General features: G+C 48.6%; 1 protein-coding gene across 9 annotated transcripts in view; it reads right to left on the bottom strand.

Moving 5' to 3' along the window:
- Nucleotides 1–26197, bottom strand: part of NTNG1 (netrin G1) — a 343984-nt gene that overhangs the window by 300672 nt on the left and 17115 nt on the right. For 8 of the 9 annotated variants that reach the window (XM_075617022.1, XM_075617024.1, XM_075617029.1 and 5 more), the window contains exon 2: nucleotides 7731–8516. In XM_075617022.1, coding sequence (XP_075473137.1) covers nucleotides 7731–7964 — 234 coding nt within the window. In that variant the 5' untranslated portion in view covers nucleotides 7965–8516. Of the gene's footprint in view, nucleotides 1–7730; nucleotides 8517–25877; nucleotides 25984–26197 lie in introns of those variants that run through there. The other variant, XM_075617023.1, reaches the window with a different exon arrangement.

Raw genomic sequence — 26197 nt, 5'->3', positions numbered from 1 at the left:
GTGTGTGCGCCAGTCAGTGTGTGTGTGCGTGCGTCAGTCAGGGTGTGTGTGTGCGTGCGTCAGTCAGGGTGTGTGTGTGCGTGCGTCAGTCAGGGTGTGTGTGTGCGTGCGTCAGTCAGGGTGTGTGTGTGCGTGCGTCAGTCAGGGTGTGTGTGCGTGCGTCAGGGTGTGTGTGCGCGTGCGTCAGTCAGGGTGTGTGTGCGCGTGCGTCAGCCAGGGTGTGTGTGTGCGTGCGTCAGTCAGGGTGTGTGTGTGTTGCGTGCGTCAGTCAGGGTGTGTGCGCGTGCGTCAGTCAAGGTGTGTGCGCGTGCGTCAGTCAGGGTGTGTGTGCGCGTGCGTCAGTCAGGGTGTGTACACACACACAGACTGAGTGACGCACACACACACACACTGTCAGTGTGTGCGTGCGTGTGTGCCTCAGTCAGTATGTGTGTGCGCCAGTCAGTGTGTGTGTGTGTGCGCCAGTCAGTGTGTGTGTGTGCGGCAGTCAGTGTGTGTGTGTGTGCGCCAGTCAGTGTGTGTGTGTGCGTGCGTCAGTCAGGGTGTGTGTGTGTGTGCGTGCGTCAGGGTGTGTGTGCGCGTGCGTCAGTCAGGGTGTGTGTGCGCGTGCGTCAGTCAGGGTGTGTGTGTGCGTGCGTCAGTCAGGGTGTGTGTGTGTTGCGTGCGTCAGTCAGGGTGTGTGCGCGTGCGTCAGTCAAGGTGTGTGCGCGTGCGTCAGTCAGGGTGTGTGTGCGCGTGCGTCAGTCAGGGTGTGTGTGCGCGTGCGTCAGTCAGGGTGTGTGTGCGCGTGCGTCAGTCAGGGTGTGTGTGCGTGAGTCAGTCAGGGTGTGTGTGCGTGCGTCAGTCAGGGTGTGTGCGTGCGTCAGTCAGGGTGTGTGTGCGTGCGTCAGTCAGGGTGTGTGTGCGTGCGTCAGTCAGGGTGTGTGTGCGTGTGTGTGCGTCAGTCAGTATGTGTGTCTCAGGTGTGTGCGTTAGTCAGGGTGTGTGTACGCGCGTCAGTCAATGTGTGTGCGCGGGCGCCATTCAGTGTGTGTCAGGCAGTCAGTGTGTGTGTGTGCCTCAGTCAGTGTGCGTCAGTCAGTGTTTGCGTGCGGCGGTGAGTGGGTGAGTGGGTGAGTGGGCGAGTGTCTGTGTGACTGTGTGTCAGTCAGTGTGTGACTGTGTGTCAGTCAGTGTGTGACTGTGTGTCAGTCAGTGTGTGTCAGTGTGTGACTGTATGTCAGTCAGTGTGTGTCAGTCAGTGTGTGTCAGTCAGTGTGTGACTGTGTGTCAGTCAGTGTGTGTCAGTCAGAGTGTGACTGTGTGTCAGTCAGTGTGTGTCAGTCAGTGTGTGTCACTGTGTGTGTGTGTGTCACTGTGTGTGTGTCAGTGTGTGTGTGTACCTCCTTGCGCCAGCGGGGGGGGGGGTTGTGTGTGTGTGAGGGGGGGGGTTGTGTGTGTGTGTGTGGGGGGGTTGTGTGTGGGGGGGGGGGGGTTGTGTGGGGGGGGGGGGTTGGTGGGGGGGGGATGTGTGGAGGGGGGGGTTGTGTGGGGGGGGGGGGGTTGTGTGGAGGGGGGAAGGTTACCTCCTTGCGCCCCCGGTGCTCCCGGTTCGGCCGCGGGGGGGGGGTTGTGTGTGGTGGGGGGGGGAGGTTACCTCCTTGCGCCCCCCGTGCTCCCGGCTCGGCCGCGGGGGGGTTAACTGCTTGCTGGCGCTCCCGGCGGTAAGACGGGGCCACGATGAGAAGAGCTGAGTGAGGCGGCGTGTGAGAGGCGGCGGGAGTTTTGCTGGCGGTGTGTGAGAGGTGAGGTGGAGCAGGCTTGGCGCCGGGGAGGCTTAGGTTTGCGGTGAGGGGGGGCGGGGGGTTTGCGGTGAGGGGGGGCGGGGGGTTTGCGGTGAGGGGGGGCGGGGGGTTTGCGGTGAGGGGGGGCGGCGGGTTTGCGGTGAGGGGGGGGCGGGGGGTTTGCGGTGCGGGGGGGATTTGCAGTGAGGGGGGGCGGGGAGTTTGCAGTGAGGGGGGGCGGGGGGGTTTGCGGTGAGGGGGGGCGGGGGGGTTGCGGTGAGGGGGGCACACACACACACACACACACACGACGGGAGTGAGAGGGGGTGGAGAGTGGGACTGGCGCAGATCCGAGGAGAGTGAGTGTGTTTGTGTGTCTCTCCTTTGGCCCGTCACTCCGCCTCAGGCCAATGAGAGGTGTGCAGGGGCGGGCGGGCGGGCCAAGGGAGCAATCTCATTGGCCTGGCCCAAGGTCCAATGGGATTGCCGCTAGGGACACAGGGAGGGACACAGGGAGACACATACAGACATAGAAACATATGACTGTTTGAGAAATATATAGTAGATGTAACAAAAATTGCAAAAGGGCAATCAAATTAGCAAAAATGGATAATGAAAAAAGGATTGCAATAGAAAGTAAGAACCACCCTAAATAATTATTTAAATACCTTAATAAAAATTTAAAAAAAACAGGAAAGAAAATATAGGACCCTTTCAGTGTGAGATGGGCAGGCAGATTAATGGAGATAAGGAAAAAGCAGAGGTATTAAACAAATTCTTTGCCTCTGTGTTTACCAGGGAAGAATCAAGTTCAATCGTAGGAAGCCACAGGAGGAAGCCACAACCTCCATATTAATGAACAATTGGTTAACTGAGGAAGAAGTTCATAGGCGGCTTGAAAAAAATAAAATAAATAAGGCCCAGATGGCATACATCCAAGAGTTCTAAAGGAGTTAAGCTCAGTAATAGCCAAATCATTACATTTAATATTCAAGGACTCCATTTCCACAGGCTCAGACCCACAAGATTGGCGTAAAGCAGATGTGGTGCCTATATTTAAAAAAGGAAGCTAGATCACAACCTGGGAATTACAGACCTGTAAGCCTGACTTCAATACAGGGGAAACTACTTTAAGGTTTAATACGGGATAATATTCAGGAATACCTAATGGAAAACAACATTATTAGTAATAGCTTGGATTTATAAAGGATAGATCATGCCAAACTAATCTTATTTGTTTCTTTGAGGAGGTAAGTAGGAATTTAGACCAGGGTAATGCAGTTGATGTGGTCTACTTAGATTTTGCAAAGGCTTTTGATACGGTTTCACATAAGAGGTTGGTGTACAAAATAAAGAAAATTGGACTCAGTAATAATATATGCACCTGGATTGAAAACTGGTTAAAGGACAGACAACAGAGGGTTGTCATAAATGGAACTTTTTCAGGTTGGGCTAAAGTCGTGAGTGGAGTACCTCAGGGTTCGGTACTGGGACCCCTGCTTTTTAACTTGTTTATTAATGACCTTGAGGTTGGGATCGAGAGCAAAGTCTCCATCTTTGCTGATGATACTAAATTGTGTAAGGTAATAGAATCAGAGCAGGATGTAATTTCTCTTCAGAAGGACTTGGAGAGACTGGAAACGTGGGCAGGTAAATGGCAGATGAGGTTTAATACAGATAAATGTAAGGTTATGCATTTGGGATGCAAGAATAAAAAGGCGACTTACAAATTAAATGGAGATATATTGGGGGAATCCTTGATGGAGAAGGATTTAGGAGTGCTTGTAGACAGCAGGCTTAGCAATAGTGCCCAATGTCATGCAGTAGCTGCAAAGGCAAACAAGATCTTATCTTGCATCAAACGGGCAATGGATGGAAGGGAAGTAAACATAATTATGACCCTCTACAAAGCATTAGTAAGACCACACCTTGAATACGGAGTACAATTTTGGGCACCAATCCTAAGAAAAAACATTATGGAATTAGAGAGAGTGCAGAGAAGAACCACCAAATTAATAAAGGGGATGGACATTCTAACTTATGAGGAGAGGCTAGCTAAATTAGATTTATTTACATTAGAAAAGAGGCGTCTAAGAGGGGATATGATAACTGTATACAAATATATTCAGGGACAATACAAGGAGCTTTCAAAAGAACTATTCATCCCACGGGCAGTACAAAGGACGCTGGGTCATCCCTTAAGGTTGGAGGAAAGGAAATTTCACCAGCAACAAAGGAAAGGGTTCTTTACAGTCAGGGCAGTTAAAATGTGGAATTCATTACCCATGGAGACTGTGATGGCAGATACAATAGATTTGTTCAAAAAAAGGTTGGACATCTTTTTAGATAGGAAAGGTATACAGGGATATACCAAATAAGTATACATGGGAAGGATGTTGATCCAGGGATTAATCCGAATGCCAATTCTTGGAGTCAGGAAGGAATCAATTTTCCCCTTATGAGATATCATTGGATGATATGACACTGGGGTTTTTTGTTTGCCTTCCTCTGGATCAATAAGTATAGATAAAGGATAAAGTATCTGTTGTCTAAATTTAGCATAGGTTGAACTTGATCGACGTACGTCTTTTTTCAACCTCATCTACTATGTAACTATGTAACTATGTACAGTAACAAACTGCTGTGCATGTAACACACACAGCTCTGCATGGAACACACACACACTGCTCTGGATTTTAACACACACACACTGCTCTGCAAGAAACACACACACACTGCTCTGGATTTTAACACACACACACTGCTCTGCAAGAAACACACACACACTGCTCTGGATTTTAACACACACACACTGCTCTGCAAGAAACACACACACACTGCTCTGCATGTAATACACACATACTGCTCTACATGTAACACACACACACACACTGTTCTGCATGGAACACACACACACACACACACACACACACACACACACACACACACACACACACACACACACACACACACACACACACACACACACACACACACACTGCTCTGCATGAAACACACACGCACACACTGCTCTGCATGTAACACACACACAAATGGCTCCGCATGTAACACACACACACACACACACACAAACACACACACACACACACACACACACACACACACACACACACACACACACACACACACACACACACACACACACACTGCTCTGCATGAAACACACACACTGCTCTGCATGAAACACACACACACACACTGCTCTGCATGTAACACACACACACACACACACACACACACACACACACACACACACAATGCTCTGCATGTAACATACACACTGCTCTGCATGTAACACACACACACACTGCTCTGCATGTAACACACATACACTGCTCTGCATGTAACACACACAGTGCTCTGCTTGTAACACACAAACACACACACACACACACTGCATGTAACACACACACACACACACACACACACACACACACACCCTGCTCTGCTTGTAACACACACATTGCTCTGCATGTAACATACACACACACACTGCTCTGCATGTAACACACACACTGCTCTGCATGTAACACACACACACACACATACACACACACACTGCTCTGCATGTAACACACACACTGCTCTGCATGTAACACACACACACCCTGCTCTGATTGTAACACACACACACACTGCTCTGCATGTAACATACACACACACATTGCTCTGCATGTAACACACACACTGCTCTGCATGTAACACACAAACACAGTGCTCTGCATCTAACACACACACACTGCTCTGCATGTAACACACACACACACACACACACACACTGCTCTGCATGTAACACACACACACTGCTCTGCATGTAACACACACACACTGCTCTGCATGTAACACACACACACACACACACACACACACACTGCTCTGCATGTAACACACACACATACACACACACACACACACTGCTCTGCATGTAACACACACACACACACACACACACACACACACACACACACACACACACACACACTGCTCTGCATGTAACACACACACACACACACACACACACACACACACTGTGGAACACAATTCCCTGTATCCCGTGTCCCCACATTTAGATATCTCCCGCGGGCTGAAACATTCTGTAAAGTGCTTTACAAGTAGAAGATCCCAAGAAACTCACAGTCACAATTTCTTGTGTCCCCACAACCCTTCTTGTAGGGCAGGGCGGCCAACTTCAGTCCTCAAGAGCCAACAACGGGGCAGGTTTTCCGGATATGTCTGCTTCAGCACAGGTGGCTCAATAAATCCCAGCTTAAGCACAGGTGGCTCAGTCCCTCCCTGCTTCAGCACAGGTGGCTATATCTGTCCCTGCACAGGTGGCTCAGTGTCTCAGTCTGAGATCCTGAAAACCTGCCCTGTTGGTGACCCTTGAGGACTGGAGTTGGCTGCGCCTGTTCTAGATTGTAAGTTCCTTGGGACAGGGACCTGCTTCCTACTCAGCCTGTTAGTAATTCTGTGAGCGGTTACTCGGCAGGAGAGAGGTTAGGGTATGCATGGTGTTACTGACAGCCCCGTGACCACGTACATCCTTTACCCGTTACGTGTCCGCGCTGTCGTGGGAATATACCAGTCCTGATAAGCGGATAATGCTGCGTAAATAATAAATGATCCCTGCGTGTTTGTACAACGTCTGCCTGATTCAGGTGCCCTCTCATGTGCCGTATTAAGAGCCGTTCCGTGTTTGGGTGAAACCGCACCGGTTCTGTTACTCAGGTCTCTGATTCAGCACAAGATTGATATTTATCTACTGTCAATTATTTATTCATTCTGGAGTAGGTTATTTGCGAAGGAGGTGAATCTGGGGAGGCTGCATATAATACATACAACCGCTCCCTATAACTCTTCCTATTACCCCATATAACCCCTCCCTATAACTCTTCCTATTACCCCATATAACCCCTCCCTATAACTCTTCCTATTACCCCATATAACCCCTCCCTATAACTCTTCCAATTACCCCATATAACCCCTCCCTATAACTCTTCCTATTACCCCATATAACCGCTCCCTATAACTCTTCCTATTACCCCATATAACCCCTCCCTATAACTCTTCCTATTACCCCATATAACCCCTCCCTATAACTCCTCCTATTACCCCATATAACCCCTCCCTATAACTCCTCCTATTACCAATATAACCCCTCCCTATAACGCTTCCTATTACCCCATATAACCCCTCCCTATAACTCCTCCTATTACCAATATAACCCCTCCATATAACTCCTCCTATTACCAATATAACCCCTCCCTATAACTCCTCCTATTACCCCATATAACTGCTCCCTATTACTCCTCCTATTACCCCCCATATAACCGTTCCCTATAACTCCTCCTATTACCCCATATAACCTCTCCCTTTAACTTTTTCCGTTGCTCCATATAACTACCCTCTATAACTCCTCCTATTACTCCATATAACTGCTCCTTATAGCTCTTCCAAATACCCCATATAACCCCTCCCTATAACTTTTCCTATTACCCCATATAACTTCTCCCTATAGCTCCTCCTGTTTTTCCATATAACCGCTTACTATACCTCCACCAATTACCCCATATAACACATTTCTATAACTCCTCCTACTACCCCATATTGCCTCTCCCTATAACTCCTGCTACTGCTCCATATACTCACTCACCATAACTCCTCCTGTTGCTCCGTGTAAGCGCTCCCCATAACTCCCTCTTACCCGATATAGCTGCTCCCTATAACGCCCTCTTTTACCCCATATAATCGTTCCCTATAACTCCTCCTATTACCCCATATAGCCTCTCCTCATAACTCACAGGGGCCCAAATATGATAAAAGTATACTCTGATGCATTGTCTCTGAGACACACAGGATGAGAATACCTCTGTAGGAGTCAACTCAACACCAATGATGCCTTGACACATAGATCCCCTTGAATACAGTTTGGGCGTGGTCTCTTACCATGGCACAGAAGGTTTCCGGAGGGTCCCCACAGGTGCTGTCAGGAGGATCCAGCTTTACCTTCAGATACTTTGTCATGTCGGTGGATTCTGGTTGACAAGCCATATATTCCCAAATGATCTCCTCATCAGACTTCGTTAGCGTCTTACACACGTCGTAGTGTCCGTGCTGCATCGCTGAGGACACCGTTACGCAGAGGACATGAAACTGCACGACCATGGACAGATACATCATCGCAAAATCCTTCTCGATACCAACACTCAAATTGCACGATAATTCACAAGGCGTCAACTGTCTACAACCAAGCACAGGGCAGGATGAGACACCCTCTTTGGACAAGTTTAGGGCCCTGATGGGAACCCAACATAATTAGTCCTCCCAAGATACTCAGGGTTGGTATCTCACCTGCCCAATGTCGTCAGACTCATTTGAAGGTTGTGATATATTAGATGGCGCCAACATGGAAATCCTTCATGGGTCCTCTTTGCACATGCAGTTTCAATGTCACATTGACTTTAGGGGAGGCTCTGATGCTTTCTTCTGGACCCTTATGAAAATGTGTCATATATGTTGATCTTTCTACGCTTGAAAGATCTGAAATGCCTCCTCTTTGTATATCCAAGAATAGTTCTCAAAGAAGCTTGTGGCCATAGAAAAAAAGGAAGCTCTTATGTTGTCGAGATGATAAAACGAACAATATCTTTTGTCCAGAGGTTGGATCTGAGGTTAGAGGGCTTTAGTCAAGTACTTGATACTCAATCTTCCTTTTCCCTGTAGCATCGCCACCTTTAAAAAAAAACACAATAAAGATTGAGGTTTATTGTCTGAAAATCAATGTTTTTCTGTAACACCACACAGTCTGACATTTGATTGATCTTATCAAAAAGGAGGAATATTAACAAAGAGGTTTTCTTGTGGGTTTTTTTTAACCACAAGAAAGAAGCGTTTTATGGATCATGTGATAGCTATATAGTACTATTTCATGTTCTAGACCCACCTCCACCTGCGGCATTATAAAGTAGGACTGAATATCACTTCAGATTTCCAGTCTCATTTGCGTAAAACCATTTCTCACCTTCATGGACACGAGTGAGGATTTTCCCACGGCTCTATAATATATATTTTTGAGGAGGATATCAATGGTTTGGACCATATGAGATGTTGAGGTGGAACGGAATTGAGATATTGAGTAATGAGGATGGACCTTTCGCGGGTTCAAATCTGACCTACACAAACTTCGAAATTCATTCAGTCCTCAAGGGCCACCAACAGATCAGGTTTTCAGGATATCCCTGCTTCAGTACAGGTGGCTCAATCAGTGGCACAGTCTTCGACTGAGCCACCTGTGCTGAAGTAGGGATATCCTTTAAACCTGACCTGTTGGTGGCCCTTGAGGACTGGCGTTGGCTACCACGTCCCCAGCACTTTTGTACAATTTCAATGCAGTGTATTGTATATTTCTCCACCTCGGATTTTGATCCTACATCTGTTGTGAAATGATGAAACCTGTCGTTTTATTGCAATTCCAAGTGGCTATAATGCACGTGTGCATTTTGTATTTAAAAACAAAAAGGGGGGAGGGGAGGGGGGTTCACTATTAAATTGCAATAGTGTTGATTGGGTTATTATTCCATGGAAACCTGATTGGTACTATACCAGTTTAATGAATTACCCCCAAAGTCTGGGGCTGGAGCGGACTAGCTGACTAACGGGGGGTGGTAGTATTTAATTTGTTACTGCGTGGAGATATCTTTCCGGGTTTGATTTAAGCCGCGGCCGCTGAGAAATGCCAGCAGATGTTTGTAACGTGCGTCTGCATAGCAAACTCACGCAGAATAATGTGCACTATCACATTCAGAAAACAGTTGCGGTGCGCGTGTGGCGGGGAGGAGGAGGTGGAAACGTGTTGCCGGAAGCGCTGGGAGCAACGGGATTGAATGTTTATACGTCTAAACCAGGGGTTCCCAACTCAAGTCCTCAAGAACCCCACAACAGATCAAGGTTGAAGGATATCTCAGCTTCAGCACAGGTGGCTGAATCGGTTCCTGCTTCAATCTACTAAGCCTCTGATTGAGCAACCTCTGTTGAAGCCGGGATATCCTTTAAAGCTGACCTGATGGGGGGTTTAGAGGACTTGAGTTAGAAACCAATGGTTCCAGCAAGGCTCTTCAACTACAGTAGTTCTCCAAAGGGGCCTGATTAGAAAACATTAGGAGTGCCACAATCTTATTCTGATGTAGGGCAGCAGAACACCGATTACTAATTGGGCTACATGCCCAAACCTGATATTTATCAGCCCAGTCTGAACCATCAACAACCGCCCCAGCTGTGACAAACATATCGTACTGTAATTCCACTCCCCAACATCATTGCTCTTTTATTATTTTCTTTTCATTTGTGTTTGCGTTTTTGCTGTTGTAATAATGATCAAACATTAATACAAAACACACAAAACAACAATGGTAAACATGGGAAGGTAGGTGGGCCTACTTTGCTTGGGCAACATGGTGAGTGGCCGCTCCTCCCCCTCCATAGTAGCCCATAAATTGCCGCTGACACGCCCCCTCCCCCCCCCACTCACTCACATAACACCCATACACATACAACATCAGCCAACGCCCAGCCCGTCATGTTGTCCAGGCTTAGGTGTTGGGGGCTATTCTTTACATGAAATGAATAGGAGCACAGAGTCTGAAGGTCACATGAAGGTCCTTCACGGGCCGCATTTGGCCCAACGGCCACCAGTTGAAGAGCCATGGTCTAAACTGTTCCCTGCAGGTAAGGGAGACTATGAGGTGATTGTTATTAGGGGACAAAGAAAGGGGACACGGTCACTGCGGGATAGAAACAATGGAGCACACCAATAAGGAGGGGGACTTTTGTGGGTTTGAATTCCGAACTTCCAAACTGGAGCCGACACCCAAGAGAAACTCAACCTCTGATTAATTTCTTTAACATTCTTTATAGTAAACTTATTGAACTTCGAGAAAAAATAGAAAACATTTGCAAAAAAGTTTTTAAAAGATTGCACCCCAATTTTTTGTTTGCAAAAATGGAGTTTGTCCATCCAAAAAATAAATGCAACCATTATGGCCGAACCAAAATACATACAAAACACACATTGTTTTTTTGTTTTTTTTACCAAAACGCAAGTGAAAGTGCCCATCTTTGTTACACAATGCTAATATATTTATATAAAGACTCAAAAATGTCAGAAAGGCCCTTCAAGCCACTGATAAATATTACAATCATTATAGAAAATGTTACCCCCTCTGGGATTACGAGGGCCTTAGAAGGTTATCCTTGTGGGCTTACACAGAGTAACACTTCTCGCCCATCACATGGGACTTCGTGGAGCCTAAGTCCCGCCCACTTCTGCTTGGTAACTGTGACATCACAGAAGGATATATATATCATCCTGGATGGCCCTCCGCCGCCTTAAACTCAACATGGCTAAAACAGAGATCCTCATACTTCCTCCCAAACCTGGCCCTACTACCTCCTTCCACATTACTGTTGGAAGTACGATCATTCACCTAGTAGCCCAAGCACGCTGCCTTGGGGTCACACTCAACTCCTCTCTCACATTCGCCCGTCACATTCAAAACATTTCTAAAACCTGTCGCTTTTTCCTCCGCAATATAACAAAGATACGCCCTTTCCTCTGTTGCTCGACTGCTAAAACTCTGACTCAGGCCATCATTTTCTCCCGTCTTGATTACTGTAACCTCCTGCTGTCCGGCCTTCCTGCCTCTCACCTGTCTCCCCTACAATCTATCCTAAATGCTGCTGCGAGAATCACTCCACTCTATCCTAGATCTGTCTCAGCATCTCCCCTCATGAAATCCCTCTCCTGGCTTCCGATCAAATCCCGCATCTCACACTCCATTAGTCTCCTCACTTTTAAAGCTTTACACTCTTCTCCCCTCCTTACATCTCACCCTAATCTCTCACTATACACCACTCTGCCCCTCCTTACATCTCAGCCCTAATTTCTCGTTATGCACCATCCAGACTCTTGCGTTCTTCTCAAGGATGTCTTCTTTCTACCCCCTTTGTATCTAAAGCCCTCTCCCGCCTTAAACCTTTTTCACTGACTGCCCCACACCTCTGGAATGCCCTTCCCCTCAATACCCGACTAGCACCCTCTCTATCCACCTTTAAGACCCACCTTAAGACACACCTGCTTAAAGAAGCATATGAATAGCACTGTGGATATTCTGAACACATGATACATAAAGCTTGGCCCCCTGCAGACGCACTTACCAGAACTTCCTCCTAATGTCTCTGTACGTTCTCCCTACCTACCAATTAGACTGTAAGCTCCTCGGAGCAGGGACTCCTCTTCCTTAATGTTACTTTTATGTCTGATGCACTTATTCCCATGATCTGTTATTTATATTATCTGTTATTTATTTGATTACCACATGTATTACTATTGTGAAGCGCTTTGTACATTAATGGCGCTATATAAATAAAGACATACTATATATATATATATATATATATATATATATATATATATATATATATATATATATATACAGTCATGTAAAAAAGAAAGTACACCCTCTTTGAATTCTATGGTTTTACATATCGGGACATAATAACAATCATCTGTTCCTTAGCAGGTCTAAAAATTAGGTAAATACAACCTCAGATGAACAACAACACATGACATATTACACTGTGTCATGATTTATTTAACAAAAATAAAGCCAAAATGGAGAAGCTATGTGTGAAAAACCAAGTACACCCATAGTGCTTCCATAGGAATTAAGATGCTAAGTAGCAGACAGGTGCTGCTAATCAAATGCCCCTGATTAATTGATAATCAGCAAGTGTGACCACCTCTATAAAAGCCGAAGTTTTAGCAGTTTGCTGGTCTGGAGCATTCAGGTGTGTGTTAACACAATGCCAAGGAGGCAAGACATCAGCAATGATCTTAGAGAAGTAATTGTTGCTGCCATCAAGCTGGGAAGGATTATAAGGACATTTTCAAACAATTTAAAGTTCATCATTCTACAGTGAGAAAGATTATTCAAAAGTGGAAAACGTTCAAGACAGTTGCCAATCTTCCCAGGAGTGGACATCCCAGCAAATTTACCCCAAGGTCAGACCATGCAATGCTCAGAGAAATTGCAAAATACCCAAGAGTTACATCTCAGACTCTACAGGCCTCAGTTACCATGTTAAATGTTAAAGTTCATGACAGTACAATTAGAAAAAGACTGAGCAAGTATGATTTGTTTGGAAGGGTTGCCAGGAGAAAGCCTCTTCTCTCTAAAAAGAACATGGCAGCACTGCTTAGGTTTGCAAAGTTGCATCTGAACAAACCACAAGACTTCTGGAACAATGTCCTTTGGACAGACGAGACCAAAGTGGAGATGTTTGGCCATAATGCACAGCGCCACGTTTGGTGAAAACCAAACACAGCATACAGTATCAGCACAAACACCTCATACCAACTGTCAAGCACGGTGGTGGAGGGGTGATGATTTGGGCTTGTTTTTGCAGCCACAGGACCTGGGAACCTTGCAGTCATTGAGTCGACCATGAACTCCTCTGTATACCAAAGTATTCTAGAGTCAAATGTGAAGCCATCTGTCCGACAGCTACAGCTTGGCCGAAATTGGGTCATGCAACAGGACAATGATCCCAAGCACACCAGCAAATCTACAACAGAATGGCTGAAAAAGAAAAGAATCAAGGTGTTGCAATGGCCCAGTCAAAGTCCAGACCTCAACCCGATTGAAATGCTGTGGCTGGACCTTAAGAGAGCTGTGCATAAACAAATGCCCACAAACCTCAATGAGCTGAAGCAACGTTGTAAAGAAGAGTGGGCCAAAATTCCTCCACAAAAATGTGAGAGACTGATAAAGTCCTACAGAAAACGATTACTTCAAGTTATTGCTGCTAAAGGTGCTTCTACAAGCTATTGAATCATAAGGTATACTTAGTTTTTCACACATGGCTTCTCCATTTTGGCTTTATTTTTGTTAAATAAATCATGACACGGTGTGGTATGTCATGTGTTGTTGTTCATCTGAGGTTGTATTTACCTCATTTTAAGACCTGCTAAGGAACAGATGATTGTTATTATGTCCTGATACGTAAAACCATAGAATTCAAAGAGGGTGTACTTTCTTTTTCACATGACGAGAGAGAGAGAGACTGAGAGAGAGACAGAGAGAGAGAGAGAGAGAGAGAGAGAGAGAGAGAGAGACTGAGAGAGAGAGAGAGAGAGAGACTGAGAGAGAGAGAGAGAGAGAGAGAGAGACTGAGAGAGAGAGAGAGAGACTGAGAGAGAGAGAGAGAGAGAGACTGAGAGAGAGAGAGAGAGACTGAGAGAGAGACTAAGGAGAGAAAGACACAGAGAGAGAGAGAGATTGAGAGAGAGAGAGAGACTGAGAGAGAGACTCTGACTGCTGGAATTTAGGCTCCTAGATGAGTTATAGTGGAGGGGCCTCGCTCTGAATAGTATAAATAGGTTCAGTGTATAGAGGGGTCTATTACAGTGTAGGGATCCCCTACCCATAGGAATGGCTCCATACTACTCTCTTGTTGCTCATGGATGAAGCCTATGCCTAGACTGGGCTTCCCAAGTCGCAGCCCAGAGGCACAGTAGAATCAACCCAACTGGAGGGTCCTTAGCTAACTCCAGCACGAAAGGCCCATGGGTTGGCATTCAGCGCCTGAGACAGGGATATGATGACAGCCAGAGAGTGTAGTACATGGCCCGGCAGAGGTCCCCAGAAGATTGAGCGTTATCGTTGCTATACAGGAGAGGGATTGTGCAGGTAACCCATCATGGAACAAGCCTTAGTTGAGACTGGGCCAGCTAGGGGAGAGCATACAGACAGTACAAACAGAGACTGTGTGTGTATGTATGTATGTATGTATGTATGTATGTATGTATGTATGTGTATATATGTAACAAGAAGAACAGAAAGCGCACAGCCCTTTCTGTTCTCCTTGTTGCAGATTTTGTCTGGATTGGTTCATCCTTTGAAAGCAGCCCCCACCCCAGCTTGGATTCATATTTCATTAAGTGGATTCTAAAAAGGACTGTTTTTTATTATTTACATTTACATATACTTTTTGTTTTTTTTGTTGATTTTATGTTTAATTATTCTTTGATGTGTAGGTCTGTGATGCTTTCTTTATGAAGCATCTCTTTATATATAATTTTTAAAATAGATTTATTATAACATATATATATTGATTTTAATTTACAGTAAATCACGAGGCGCTGCTTGTTTTTCTTTTTATGTGTATATATATATATATGTATATATATAAAATTAAAAACGAATAGACAATACCGTTCTGTGGCTAACGAAATGCTTTTATTTGTGCGAGCTTTTGAGATACACTGATCTCTTCTTCCGGCGATGTTACAATGAATGAAGCGAGCAAGGTTTAACTTAAAAACAGTGTCTCTTGGAATGTTATTTGTCCCTCCCCCATGTGTAGATGCGATTTATGACTTGAGATGTTAAATAGTCCCTGAATGTTAGTGATGAAAGAGTGTGTGTGTAAAAATATAAATGAATGATTAATTCCATCCCTATATACCAATAGGGACCACATAGTAGTATCTACACACACTTTTGGTAAAGCTACTGCCTCTTACATTTCCACACCTACCCACACCATTGATATACACTGCCACTCCAAATACACCTTTTGTAAAGTGCTGTATACACCTTGGGCTCCAATTTATATTTACATACTGTACATACATATCTACTATATATTTGTGAAATCACTGTATGTCTGCGTCCCAAGGGTCAATCGCATTGGACCTTGGCCCTGTCACTCCGGCTCAGGCCATGCCCGCCCCCGCACACCTCTCATTGGCCTACGTCCAACACCAATGCCACACTGTCCCACCCCTCACTGACTCTCATTGGCCTGCGTCCAATGCCCGCCCCCGCACACCTCTCATTGGCCTGCGTCCCACCCCTCACTGACTCTCATTGGCCTGCGTCCAATGCCCGCCCCGCACACCTCTCATTGGCCTGCGTCCCACCCCTCACTGACTCTCATTGGCCTGCGTCCAATGCCCGCCCCTGCACACCTCTCATTGGCCTGTGTCCAACACCAATGCCCTAATACAGTGTTTCCCAAACTGTGCGCGCCGCGGCTTGGCTAGAGGGGCGCCGCGATCATGGCCGCCAGCAGCGGGAAACAAGGGCTGCTAGCTCATTTAAAAAAAAAAAAAAAAAAAAAAAACCTCTGAGGGGAAGCAGAGGAGCGGTCACGTGACCGCTCCCATCCAATGGGACTGCAGCCTGCCCGGCATTGCAACTTCAGTGCCCGGCATTGCAACTACAAAGCCACCAGACAGCAGTGTGTGTGTGTGTGTGTGTGTGTGTGTGTGTGTGTGTGTGTGTGTGTGTGTGTGTGTGTGTGTGTGTGTGTGTGTGTGTGTGTGTGTGTGTGTGTGTGTGTGTGTGTGTGTGTGTGTGTGTGTGTGTGTGTGTGTGTGTGTGTGTGTGTGAAAAACGGGCTGCAGGGTGTGTGTGTGTGTGTGTGTATATGTATATATGTGTGGTGTGTGTGTGTATATATGTATATATGTGTGGTGTGTGTGTGTGTGTGGTGTATATATATATATATATGTATGTATGTGGTGAGTGTGAGTGTGTGTGTGTGTGTGTGTGTGTGTGTGTGTGTGGTGTATATATATATATATATATATATATATATATATATATATATATATATATATATATATGTGTGGTGTGTGTGTATATATATATATATATATATATATATATATATATATATATATATGTATGTGTGTGATGTGTGTGTGTGTGTGTGTGTGTGAATATATTTATCAAAGTTGCACAATGTTAATAATTTATTCTCACATGTCTTTTTTTTTTAAATGTTTAAAATATTATATAATATACACACACACACACACACACAGCTACCAAGTGACAAACACACACAGTGATACCCGCCTCCCAAGCGCGCTTGCTGTCTCCTCTGCCAGGACAGCAAAAAGCTCCTGGTAGAGCGAGCGGCAGCAAGCAAGAGCGAGCAGCAGCACCTAAGCGCTTACTATGTCCCAGGCCGGAGGAACTATAGCCGCGTTGATTACAGATGCAGGGGCTTTGTGCATCTGTTCAGCCCGGCTCAGCGACGCTGAGCTGCCTACGCTGAGAGAGGGAGGCCCGGCACTCACGCTGGAGGAGCAGCACCGGGAGACAGATGTCTCCCAGCAGCACTGCAGCGTCACCCCCCCCCTCCCTCCCCGCAGCACACCGGCCCTCCCCCCACGTGGCACAGGCCCCCGCAGCACTGACCTCCCCCGTGCAGGGACCGGGCCGTTCAGCCATACCCTCCCCCACCCCCCCGTATCTGTGTGTATTTATTTGTGTGTGTGTATCTGCATCAGTGTGTGTGTATCTGTGTGTATTTATTTGTGTGTGTGTGTGTATTTATTTGTGTGTGTGTGTATTTGTGTGTGTGTGTGTGTATTTATTTGTGTGTGTGTGTATTTGTGTGTGTGTGTGTGTGTATTTGTGTGTGTGTGTATTTATGTGTGTATTTATTTGTGTGTGTCTGAGAGAGAGAGTGAGGTCAGAGAGAGAGAGAGAGAGAATGAGGTCAGAGAGAGAGAGAGAGTGAGGTCAGAGAGAGAGAGAGAGAGAGTGAGGTCATAGAGAGAGAGAGAGTGAGGTCATAGAGAGTGAGGTCAGAGAGAGAGAGAGAGAGAGAGGGGGGTCAGAGAGAGAGTGAGGTCAGAGAGAGAGAGAGAGTGAGGTCAGAGAGAGAGAGAGAGTGAGGTCAGAGAGAGAGAGTGAGGTCAGAGAGAGAGAGAGAGAGTGAGGTCAGAGAGAGAGAGAGAGAGAGTGAGGTCAGAGAGAGAGACAGAGTGAGGTCAGAGAGAGAGAGAGAGTGAGGTCAGAGAGAGAGAGAGTGAAGTCAGAGAGAGAGAGAGAGTGAGGTCAGGGAGAGAGAGAGTGAGGTCAGAGAGAGAGTGAGGTCAGAGAGAGAGAGAGAGAGAGTGAGGTCAGAGAGAGAGAGAGAGAGAGAGAGAGTGAGGTCAGAGAGAGAGAGAGTGAGGTCAGAGAGAGAGTGAGGTCAGAGAGAGAGAGAGAGTGAGGTCAGAGAGAGAGAGAGTGAGGTCAGAGAGAGAGAGAGAGAGAGAGAGTGAGGTCAGAGAGAGAGAGTGAGGTCAGAGAGAGAGAGTGAGGTCAGAGAGAGAGAGAGTGAGGTCAGAGAGAGAGAGTGTGAGGTCAGAGAGAGAGGGAGGGGTCAGAGAGAATGTGAGGTCAGAGAGAGTGTGAGGTCAGAGAGAGTGTGAGGTCAGAGAGAGAGAGAGTGTGAGGTCAGAGAGAGTGTGAGGTCAGAGAGAGAGAGAGGGAGGTCAGAGAGAATGTGAGGTCAGAGAGAGAGAGAGTGTGAGGTCAGAGAGAGAGAGAGTGTGAGGTCAGAGAGAGAGAGTGTGAGGTCAGAGAGAGAGAGAGTTCTGAGAGAGAGAGTTCTGAGAGAGAGTGAGGTCAGAGAGAGAGAGTGCGGTCAGAGAGAGGTCAGAGAGAGAGAGAGTGAGGTCAGAGAGAGTTAGAGTGTGTGAGAGAGAGTGAGAGTGTCTGAGAGAGACACCAACTGCGCATTGCAACTGTTAGGTATGTTTGTACACCTATGTATGTATGTACACCTTTGTTTTTACTTTGGGCGCCGCGTAAAAATCCTGATCGCCTTGGGGAGCCTTGAAAAAATTCTGATTGCCTTGGGGAGCCTTGAACCGAAAAAGTTTGGGAACCACTGCCCTAATACTTCCACACTGTCCCACCCCTCACTGAGTTTTGGGAATGCTTTGCTTTTGCAACACCTAATCCTCTAATCCTCAACCTGCTCTGGGGCCACGCTTCACAGCTATCAAAACCTTCATGTCTGCTACCACAGACTGCCGAATCAGGTACAGAATCTACACACAACGCACAAACACAGCACACACACACATTCACACAACACCAAACACTGCAGACTGCCTCTTCAAACCCCCCCTCCCCTCCACGCCACACATCTCCCTCCCGCAACCGGACCGCGAGGCCGCGGCCTCCACTCACACACCATGGCAGCTATGTCCCTCCCCCTATCCCGCCACCTCACACAGTGTAGCTCCCGCGAACCGCACAGCACGCCTCATCTCCTGCACCTCACACAGCTCCCTACCGCAACCAGACCGCGAGGCCCCCTACCCCGCTACACCATGCCACCAATGTCCCTCCCCCTATCCCGCTAGCTCACACAGTGTAGCTCCCGCGAACCGCACAGCACGCCTCACATCTCCTGCACCTCACACATCTCCCTACCGCAACCAGACCGCGAGGCCCCCTACCCCGCTACACCATGCCACCAATGTCCCTCCCCCTATCCCGCTACCTCACACAGTGTAGCTCCCGCTACACACCACTCCCTCCCGCTACACACCACTCCCTCCCGCTCCATTCCCTCCCCGGCGGGGGAACAGGCTGCCACGCGGCGCCTAAGATGGCGGACCCCCTTCCTCCCTCGCGCTACATTCCCTCCCGCTCCACTCACCTCCCTCCCGCTCCATTCCCTCCCGCTCCATTCCCTCCCGCTCCATTCCCTCCCGCTCCACTCACCTCCCTCCCGCTCCCTCCCCGGCGTGGGAACAGGCTGCCACGCGGCGTGTAAGATGGCGGACCCCCTTCCTCCCTCGCGGCGCCGAGTGAGAAGATGGCGGCGGCCGGAAGTACAGGTAGGTGTCGCGCGTGTGTGTGTGTGTGTGACACTGCCCCCCTCCTGTCCACTGCCCCCCCTCCTGTCCACTGCCCCCCCTCCTGTCCACTGCCCCCCCTCCTGTCCACTGCCCCCCCTCCTGTCCACTGCCCCCCCTCCTGTCCACTGCCCCCCCTCCTGTCCACTGCCCCCCCTCCTCCTGTCCACTGCCCCCCCTCCTGTCCACAGCCCCCCCTCCTGTCCACAGCCCCCCCCCTCCTGTCCACAGGCCCCACCCCTCCTGTCCACTGCCCCCCCTCTCCTGTCCACTGCCCCCCCTCTCCTGTCCACAGCCCCCCCCTCCTGTCCACTGACCCCCCTCTCCTGTCCACTGCCCCCCCTCTCCTGTCCACTGCCACCCCTCTCCTGTCCACTGCCCCCCCTCTCCTGTCCACTGCCCCCCCTCTCCTGTCCACTGCCCCCCTCTCCTGTCCACTGCCCCCCCTCTCCTGTCCACTGCCCCCCCTCTCCTGTCCACTGCCCCCCCTCTCCTGTCCACTGCCCCCCCTCTCCTGTCCACTGCCCCCCCCCTCCTGTCCACTGCCCCCCCCTCCTGTCCACTGCCCCCCCCCTCCTGTCCACTGCCCCCCCCCTCCTGTCCACTGTCCACCCCCTCCTGTCCACTGTCCACCCCCTCCTGTCCACTGTCCACTGCCCCCCCCTCCTGTCCACTGTCCACCCCCTCCTGTCCACTGTCCACTGCCCCCCCCTCCTGTCCACTGCCCCCCCTCCTGTCCACTGCCCCCCCTACTGTCCACTGCCCCCCCTACTGTCCACTGCCCCCCCTACTTTCCACTGCCCCCCCTCCTGTCCACTGCCCCCCCCTCCTGTCCACTGCCCCCCCCCTCCTGTCCACTGCCCCCCCCCCTCCTGTCCACTGCCCCCCCCCCTCCTGTCCACTGCCCCCCCCTCCTGTCCACTGCCCCCCCCTCCTGTCCACTGCCCCCCCCTCCTGTCCACTGCCCCCCCTCCTGTCCACTGCCCCCCCCTCCTGTCCACTGCCCCCCCCTCCTGTCCACTGCATCCCCCTCCTGTCCACTGCCCCCCCCTCCTGTCCACTGCCCCCCCCTCCTGTCCACTGCCCCCCCCTCCTGTCCACTGCATCCCCCTCCTGTCCACTGCCCCCCCTCCTGTCCACTGCCCCCCCCTCCTGTCCACTGCCCCCCTTCCTGTCCACTGCCCCCCCTTCCTGTCCACTGCCCCCCTCCCCCTTCCCACCGCCTCCCCTCCCCCTTCCCACCGCCTCCCCTCCCCCCTTCCCTCCGCCTCCCCTCCCCCCTTCCCACCGCCTCCCCCCCCCTTCCCACCACCTCCCCTCCCCCCTTCCCACCGCCCCCCCCCCCTTCCCACCGCCCCCCCCCCACCACCCCCCCCCCCTTCCCACCGCCCCCCCCTTCCCACCGCCCCACCCCCTTCCCACCGCCCCCCCCTTCCCACCGCCCCCCCCCTTCCCACCGCCCCCCCCTTTCCCACCGCCCCTTCCCACCGCCTCCCTTCCCACCGCCTCCCCACCCCCTTCCCACCGCCTCCCCACCCCCTTCCCACCGCCTCCCCCCCCCTTCCCACCGCCTCCCCCCTCCTTCCCACCGCCTCCCCCCCCCTTCCCACCGCCTCCCCCCCCCTTCCCACCTCCTCCCCCCCCCCCTTCCCACCGCCTCCCCCCCCTTCCCCCTCCGCTCCCCTTTCCCCTCCGCTCCCCTTTCCCCCCCCTCCGCTCCCCTTTCCCCCCCCTCCGCTCCCCTTTCCCCCCCCTCCGCTCCCCTTTCCCCCCCCTCCGCTCCCCTTTCCCCCCCTCCGCTCCCCTTTCCCCCCCCTCCGCTCCCTTTTCCCCCCCCTCCGCTCCCCTTTCCCCCCCCCTCCGCTCCCCTCCACCCCCCCTCCGCTCCCCTCCACCCCCCCCTCCCCTCCACCCCCCCCTCCCCTCCCCTCCACCCCCCCTCCCCTCCCCTCCACCCCTGCACCCCCCTCCCCTCCACCCCCCTCCCCTCCCACCCCCTCCCACCCCTTCCCCCCCCTCCTCTAACCCTTCCCCCCCCCGCTCCTCTAACCCTTCCCCCCCCCGCTCCTCTAACCCTTCCCCCTCTCCGCTCCTCTAACCCTTCCCCCCTCCTCTAACCCTTCCCCCCTCCTCTAACCCTTCCCCCCTCCTCTAACCCTTCCCCCCTCCTCCACCCCTTGCCCCCCTCCTCCACCCCTTGCCCCCCTCCTCCACCCCTTGCCCCCCTCCACCACCCCCTCCTCCCCTTCCCGCCGCCCTTCGCCTTCCTGCCCGCCTTACTGCCTCCCCACCCCCGCCTCTGCCTTTCACCCGCCCTTACTCCGGCCGCCTCTGCCTTTCACCCACCGCCTCACAGCCGCTGCACGCACTCAACAGACACCCGCCACACTCGACACATACCTGCCGCCACACACACCTGCTGCCTCCCGCCCCTACGCACCGACATCACTGACCCACCGCCTCACACCCTAGCAGGACCCCCACTCACAGACAGCACTCACAACCCACGCGCCACCCGCCGCCTCACACCCTAGCAGGACCCCCACTCACAGACAGCACTCACAACCCACGCGCCACCCGCCGCCTCACACCCTAGAAGGACCCCCACTCACAGACAGCACTCACAACCCACGCGCCACCCGCCGCCTCACACCCTAGCAGGACCCCCACTCACAGACAGCACTCACAACCCACGCGCCACCCGCCGCCTCACACCCTAGCAGGACCCACACTCACAGACAGCACTCACAACCCACGCACCACCCGCCGCCTCACACCCTAGCAGGACCCCCACTCACAGACAGCACTCACAACCCACGCACCACCCGCCGCCTCACACCCTAGCAGGACACACGCCTCACATTTTTACATCACTTATGGCACCAAAATATACATTGTACTGTGGTGTGGTTACAATAAACCATTTTTATACAACATCGTATTACATTTTCTAACATCTTTCTTTTCAATATTATTATCCAACCTTTACAACAAATACTCACCTATTGTTTCACAATTTATAAATAATACTACCTATTACGCATTTACATCCCGGGCAACGCCGGGTCTCTCAGCTAGTATATATATATATACACACACACACACACTCTTACATCACTAACATTCAGGGACTATTTAACACCTCAAGTCATAAATCACATACTACACGGGGGGGGGGGGGTGTTACGTTTCAGTCACAGATAACATTGCTATATGCACTGTTTTTAAGTATACCTTTTGCTTGCTTCATTCATTGTAACATCGCCGGAAGAAGAGATCAGTGTATCTCGAAAGCTCAGACAAATAAAAGCATTTCGTTAGCCACAGAACGGTATCATCTATTTATTATATATATACGTGTATATGTACTGTATATAGTGTATGCTGTGACTGAGCACTTATCAACAGTGATTAATAAAGCTCCCGTTCGTATGAATAAGGTTCCTGGCGCCCATCATTGCATTACTGACGCCCGGGATGGATCCGGCACCCCGACAAGGTCACACAGTCTGAGCACACCCTGTATACAGACACAATGTAAAATCCTTAGGAGCCGGGCAAGGAGGGTTATACAAATTCCCCCTATTCTGAGTACTATCTCAATAATTCCAACACATATCAAAAAATATCTATCGATGTTAAATGAAGAAGATGCAGATATGGATAATAACATTGAAACGTAACTGTCCCTGAGGAATTAGGCTGTACAGGCATACCCCGGTTTAAGTACACTCACTTTAAGTACACTCGCGAGTAAGTACATCTCGCTCAATAGGCAAACGGCAGCTCGCGCATGCGCCAGTCAGCACGTCCCGAACAGCAATATCGGCTCCCTACCTGCACCGAAGCTGTGCGCAAGCGGGGAGACTATAGAGCCTGTTACAAATGCGTTATTTACATCAGTTATGCACGTATATGACGATTGCAGTACAGTACATGCATCGATAAGTGGATAAAAGGTAATGCTTCACTTTAAGTACATTTTCGCTTTACATACATGCTCCGGTCCCATTGCGTATGTTAATGTGGAGTATGCCTGTATATAGTATTTATTATATAGATCCCTTCAGGAAACCTGTGCATCCCCAAGGACCAAGTCAAAAGGATAGGAAAAGGGACTTCAAAACAGCCACACAGTGTAGTATTGGTGGATAAAATAGAAGAACGGCAATAAGATGAAACCTCACACACATGGAGATCCTTATACGTAGTCCGGAATCCATCACCTCGGGCTCTCTCTCGGTGCCCAGTATCTAATTGGGACTGACCCTTGGAAACGTCATCCGTGAGTCCGTGCCCCGCACTGCTAAACGGCTTCCCGTTCCCAGCACAAAGCCAGACTTGATTAGCAGCCTGCGACCGCATTACAGAGGAATTATTCATGTATTATAAAATAGTCCGGTAAGAGTGACTGGAGCCGGAGCCCAGAGAGTGAGCCTAATTATGCACTGTTGACACAGACAGGCAGTGACCAGAAGTAAATTAAAGATAAGACACTCGCGGGGTCGCTGGCCCTTTGAAAAATACCCCCGCATTTATCTTTAACATGCTAATAAATGGAGCTTTTATTTCTGCCTGGATGGATAAAATGGCTCGGACTTGTCCAATTAAATAGTTCCTCGCTTCGCTGCCAGGGAGGGAGGGTGGGAAGGGGGGGTGGGGGGATGCAAGTCTCTTCGGCAGCAAAAGGGTTAAGATGTCATTGTACATCAGAACATGTGCGTTATTTTATGGAAATACGGATATCGCTATGCTTACATGGGGCAGGAAGTGCATAGAGATACTTAGCATTGTTATACAGGGCAGTATGTTCATTATCAGGGTAGAGTGATACTCAATATCGCTATACAGCACAGCGTGTTCATTAGCAGGGGGCTGGAAGTCTATAGAGATACTATATATATAATTCTCCAGTGCAGCATGTTATTATCAGTGTATAGAGATACTCAGCATAATTATACAGCGCAGCATGTTATTATCACTGTATAGATACTCTGCATCATTATACAGCGCAGCGTGTTATTATCAGTGTATAGAGATACTCAGCATCATTATACAGCGCAGCGTGTTGATTATCACTGTATAGATACTCTGCATCATTATACAGCGCAGCGTGTTCATTATCAGTATATAGCGGTACTCAGCATCATTATACAACACAGTGTTTTCATTATCAGTGTATAGAGATACTCCTCATCATTATACAGCGCAACGTGTTCATTATCAGTGTATAGAGATACTCGTCATCATTATACAGTGCAACATGTTCTTTATCAGAGTATAGATACTCAGCATCATTATACAGCGCAGCGTGTTCTTTATCAGTGTATAGATACTCATCACTATTATACAGCACAGCGTGCTCATTATCCATGTATAGATACTCTGCATCATTGTACAGCGTGGCATGTTCATTATCAGCGTATAGATACTCAGCATTATTATACAGACCAGCATGTTCTTTATCCGTATAGAGATACTCAACATCATTATACAGTGCAGCGTGTTCTTCATCAGTGTTAGAGATACTCAGCATCATTATACAATGCAGCGTGTTCATTATCAGTGTATAGAGATACTCTGCATCATTATACAGCACTGTGTGTTCATTATCAGGTATTGAGATAGGCACCCTGGAAAAACAACACAGGCTGCACTCAAACAATCACACAAACGTTTATTAAAGGAAATAACATGAATTGCATTAAAAGACTACACAAGCCTATCCCGACCACAGACGTATATATGTATATATATATATATATATATATATATATATATATATATATATATATATATATATATATATATATATATATATATACACACAAGCCTATCCCGACCACAGAGGTATATATATATACACACAAACCTATCCCGATCACAGATGTATAAATACATATATTACACAAACCTATCCCGACAACAGATGTATAAATATATATACATATTACACAAGCCTATCCCGACCACAGATGTATAAATATATAGATATACACACAAACCTATCCTGATCACAGATGTATAAATATATATATATATATATATATATATATATATATATATATATACACACAAACCTATCCCGACCACAGATGTATAAATATATATATATATATATATATATATACACAAAACTATCCTGACCACAGATGTATAAATATATAGATATACACACAAACCTATCCCGACCACAGATGTATAAATATATATATATATATATATATATATATATATATATATATATATACACACACAAACCTATCCCGACCACAGATGTATAAATATATATATATATATATATATATATATATATATATATGTAAATAAATATCCTCTACTGCATACGTAGGGACCGTCTCCGTACTCGGATCACTCACCTCCAGAGGCCTTTCCCACTGTTACAGCCCTGGAAAAGTACGAGCAGCTCGGAGGAGAAATTATTGAGTCTGACACCAGTGTGCGTCAAAAATCTCTCCTGTTTATTAGGCGATTTCAGTCAGGTTATATAGCCAAGCGTACAAAGGTGATTATATGCCAATTTCCATTTCCCTTATTTTGTGCTTATGTTAGACATAACAAGATACTAAATCATTTATTTGGAAACTCCCGTACATCACATGATTCAAGATTAAATTGCTGAGACCGTACATAAGTTCCCGTTTGTGCCCTATTTGGTCAATACTTCCTATTTCAGTTC

The sequence above is a fragment of the Ascaphus truei genome, chromosome 10 (assembly GCF_040206685.1).
Source record: "Ascaphus truei isolate aAscTru1 chromosome 10, aAscTru1.hap1, whole genome shotgun sequence".
Lineage (NCBI taxonomy): Eukaryota > Metazoa > Chordata > Amphibia > Anura > Ascaphidae > Ascaphus > Ascaphus truei.
This window is presented reverse-complemented; position numbering and strand designations above follow the sequence as displayed.